This window comes from Poecilia latipinna, unplaced genomic scaffold, assembly GCF_001443285.1.
Source record: "Poecilia latipinna isolate Pla-1442-1.1 unplaced genomic scaffold, P_latipinna-1.0 Scaffold1125, whole genome shotgun sequence".
In the NCBI taxonomy this organism is placed as follows: Eukaryota; Metazoa; Chordata; class Actinopteri; order Cyprinodontiformes; family Poeciliidae; genus Poecilia; species Poecilia latipinna.
Window position 1 is genome coordinate 49,885 of NW_015113741.1, and position 4,078 is coordinate 53,962.

A 4,078-nucleotide genomic window follows, 5' to 3' on the forward strand; every position below is an offset into this window, starting at 1 on the left:
TCGTTAACCCCTCTCACACACACAACCGCCCCCCCCCCCCCCAACCTCCTGCCCCCAACCAGCCCCTTTGAAAACATCCAGGAGCCGCACCTGGATAAAAGCCTGACTTTCTGAATTAAAAAGCAACAACTGTGTATTTATTTTTAAAATGTTCTTCTTTTATGTGCATTTATTAGGATTTCAATAATAATAATAATAATAATAATAATAATAATAATAATAATAATAATAATAATAATAATTTTTAAGAAACAAACGTTGACCATTTATTGTTATTAATAGATCGTCATGCAAATTAAGATTTGAGGTTGACAGCAGTCGTGCAACAGGCAACGTCTTGCACACCGACTGCAGCAGGTCGGCTGGGATGTGACATTGATGTTAAAGCAAACATCATGGTCCTTACACTTATACCATAATGTCGGTGTTGCACAAAAAAACTAAAATCTCGCACAGTTACCCAGCAATGTAATAATCCCGCCTGGTGAGCACGAAAGCAAGAAAAAGAAAAGAGGAAAAAAAGAAAGAAAAAAAGACGAGGATGTCCCGTATAATCATCGAACCCCTCGTTTTTTAAAAACCCACAGGGAAGCGAGCAACATCGCTGCAAAGCATGTATGTCTTTGTAGTAGCACTCAATGGGCGATTAGAAAGGCTGGAGGATCTGGTTTCTCCTCTGCGTGTCCAAGTGGAACACGGGCACTGGGTGGGTGGGGGGGGAATTGGCCACTGTGTTAGATCACTGAGGGGTGACCGAGGCGTGCAGACTTCTACAAGGCCAGTGTGGCTGTGAAAGCCCGAATTGTCAAACGCAATCAAATAATTTATCAGCGTAGTTATAGGTTAAGAAGGAGGGGCGTAAAGCAACCAAAGGAAGGTCTTACCTGCAGCTCCAGTGAGTTGCTGGATTAAAAAAAAAGGAAATCAATGTAAAAGACGCTTGAAGAGAAAAACAGCAAAAAACCAAATCCGTCTGTGTGTCTTCTGCTCTCTTGGTCGCCTGCTCGCTCCTTTCTGGGTAAGCTGCGCTCGGCGAAAATGATTATCCGGCTGGCTTGCGCACTTTTTAAATCCCACAAAGTAAATAACATCCGTACAATGACGATAATAGCAAGGTACCAAGTTCTTGTTTCAGGAGGAGGGAGGAAAAAAAAGGGAGAAAATTGAAACTAAACGCTGCATTTAGACAACCATTTTTGATAAGAGGATAATTGAGGCCACACTGGCGTATAATTAGGGGATAATTTATGCTATATCCACTTTTATTCCACCCTCCCCAAAATAAATCCAAGTCCATAATCATTACAGGCGAATTGTTCTTAATTTTATAGCTGCAATTTGAGTAAAGTGTGGCCCGCTAATCAAATAGGTTTTCGCTGTAACTTGATTGCTGGCGTAATTATTTTTTCATCGCCTTCTTCTTCTTCTTCTTCTTCTTCTTCTTCTTCTTCTTCTTCTTCTTCTTCTTCTTCTTCTTCTTCTTCTTTGAGGGGAAATAATAAACGCAGCAAAAAAGGCTGAAAGTGGTAAATGTAAAAAAAAAAAGATTTTTTTAATGAAAACTACAGCACTTGAGAGGGAAATAACATCTGTATTCATGAGTATTTTTTGTGTGTGTGTCTGTTTTTTTAATCGAACACCACAGCTCTGAGACGCAAAGTGTATAATTTACATATATTGAGGACCCTATCGGGCCTCATGATCCAACTGGGATAAAAGACACTGTCAGTTTATCTGGGTATCCAGCCTTCCCTTTTGCAAAAATAACCTATTGTACCTTGGGCATATTGTTGTTTTGATGTGCCACACGTGCTGCATTTTGAATCATTTGAGGGATCTTTAATCATATGGTCAGTAGCTCCTGCTATAATATATGTAACTTTNAGGGCCGGGTCCCCTCATTAAAAATATTTGTCTTTGGGGGGGGGGGGGAGCGCAGGGGAGGCAGGGGTGTGAAGAGGAGACCGCTCATTTTACAACATCAAAGCAAACTGACTGGCGTACAAAAAAAGAAACAAAAAGCAATAATAATAACAATAATAATAATAATAATAATAATAATAATAATAATAATAATAATAATAATAATAATAATAATATAGTTGTTAGTCTTTAATTGACTGCTTGAGAAAAATGTAACACGCTTTAGCTTTATAATATTAATATTAGTACTGCCACCACTACTGATAATAATAATAATAATAATAATAATAATAATAATAATAATAATAATAATAATAATAATAATAATAATAATAATAATAATAATACCATTACGATAATAATAATAATAATTCTTTAAAATATAATCTTTTAGAAAATAAATGCATTTAGAAAATGCAGTTTCCCATAAAAGGACATTGATTTATAATATTCTCTTGAGGTGTCCATTAGTTTTTTTTTTTGTTTGTTTGTTTTTTTTTTTGGGGGGGGGGGGTTTCTCCCCCCACAGNGTTTTTTTTTTTTTTTTTTTTTTTTTTTTTTTTTTTTTTTTGGGGGGGGGGGGGGTTCTCTCCACCTACAGCAGTCCTAAAATAAGGCGATACTTTCTTGTATCCAATTAGTTCCTTGATTAGGGGTGACCTAACTGAGATGGATACATACATTCTGCTACCTCATCTGACTTAATTAAAGTACGCTCAGTGTTACGCGGCGTGCGTAATTTCCAGCTACGACGCCAAAGAGAAAGAAAGAAAGAAAGAAAGAAAGAAAGAAAGAAAGAAAGAAAGAAAGAAAGAAAGAAAGAAAGAAAGAAAGAGAAATCGCCTCTGCGCATCCACCGGAGCTGTTTTCTACGCTTGTCTATGGGAATTAGGCGTCTTTCCCCACCACATATTGTTTTTCTCCCCCCGCATTTGTGGTGGGAGCTGGTAACGTGGGTTAACTCCAGCTCAAGTCTCCGTAAAAGCGCAGAGAACTGATGACGTTGGGCTGGATGACCAATCGGGAGGCGCTGCCCTTTGGAGACAAACCATTTTACTTGTAGTGTCTGCATCAAGTCTGCAAGCGAGGGCTCAATTTTAACAGAATCCACCTTAAAATCTCTCCCTTAACTTATGTCTACCTTCCGCCACTTTGAGTGAGAATACCGCGGGACAAGAGAGGAGGGCGGATGATGGGGGGGGTGATAAAGACGGCATCGGGAAATTTGGGGTGTTAATAGGAGAAAGGGGGGAGGAAGAGACAACAGCACAGCGAGAGAGCGAAAAAGCGATTTGGTCTTGAGAGAGGAGGGGGTGGGGGTGGGGGGTGAGTGCTCTCAAGGCAGAAAATTCGATGATGACCATGACAACGATGGCTGACGGTCTGGAGGCTCAGGACTCGTCCAAGTCCGCGTTCATGGAGTTTGGGCAGCAGTCGCACTCGCAGCAGAGCTCCCCGTCGATGGCCGGCGGCCACTACCCGCTGCACTGCCTCCACTCCGGATCGCACTCTCACCACCAGCACGACAGCACCGCGTACCCCGGGACCAACACCTACAACCGGTCGCTACCTTACCCATACGTGAGCCATCCGCACCACAGCCCGTACCTGCCGTCCTATCACAACAACGCGGGAGGACAGACGCGGTTAGACGGCGCAGGTAAGAGACCCCCCCCCCTCCTCCTTCCCCCCTCCAGCCTTGTCCATCTAATTGCAATTAGCGGCGTACCTGTTTAAGCTTTAGCAACCCGGATCGAACCTTTTTTTTGTTTTGTTTTGTTTTACCTCCGACGATCCAACTCCTGGAGCTATCTTTTTTTCATTCTTCTTCTTCTTCTTTCCCTAAGCCGTGCGTAAAAACGCACCGGATAAATCCAAAGGAGCAGCCTTGTTCGCCCGCTTCTTTGTTGCTTATTTGTGTTTTTTTTTCAGCACTCCCCTCCACAAAACCTCTGATTTAATGCCCTGGGTGTGATCATCTCGACCACGCAATCCTCACCAACTACTCGTGAAAATTAGGCAGCCTGCACGCCTCGAATGTTGTAATTAGCATTTAATTGACATGTCATTACCAGCAATATCCTAAATATGACAGCACATGAGGATTGTTGGCTGCAGCGGAAAGCCAGAGAAAGAGAGAGAGAGAAAGAGAGAG

The 4,078-nt window shown here is 41.7% G+C and overlaps 1 protein-coding gene and 1 long non-coding RNA gene across 2 annotated transcripts in view; one reads left to right on the forward strand and one right to left on the reverse strand.

The window, feature by feature from the left end:
• LOC106959845 (uncharacterized) overlaps nucleotides 1-4,078 on the reverse strand; it is a 30,203-nt gene that overhangs the window by 19,887 nt on the left and 6,238 nt on the right. The gene's annotated exons all lie outside the window — the stretch shown is intronic.
• On the forward strand, nucleotides 2,489-4,072 carry LOC106959844 (homeobox protein Dlx6a-like). Its single transcript, XM_015052665.1, has one exon. It carries the CDS (start codon nucleotides 3,277-3,279, stop codon nucleotides 3,658-3,660), a length of 384 nt encoding a protein of 127 aa, XP_014908151.1. The 5' UTR covers nucleotides 2,489-3,276; the 3' UTR covers nucleotides 3,661-4,072.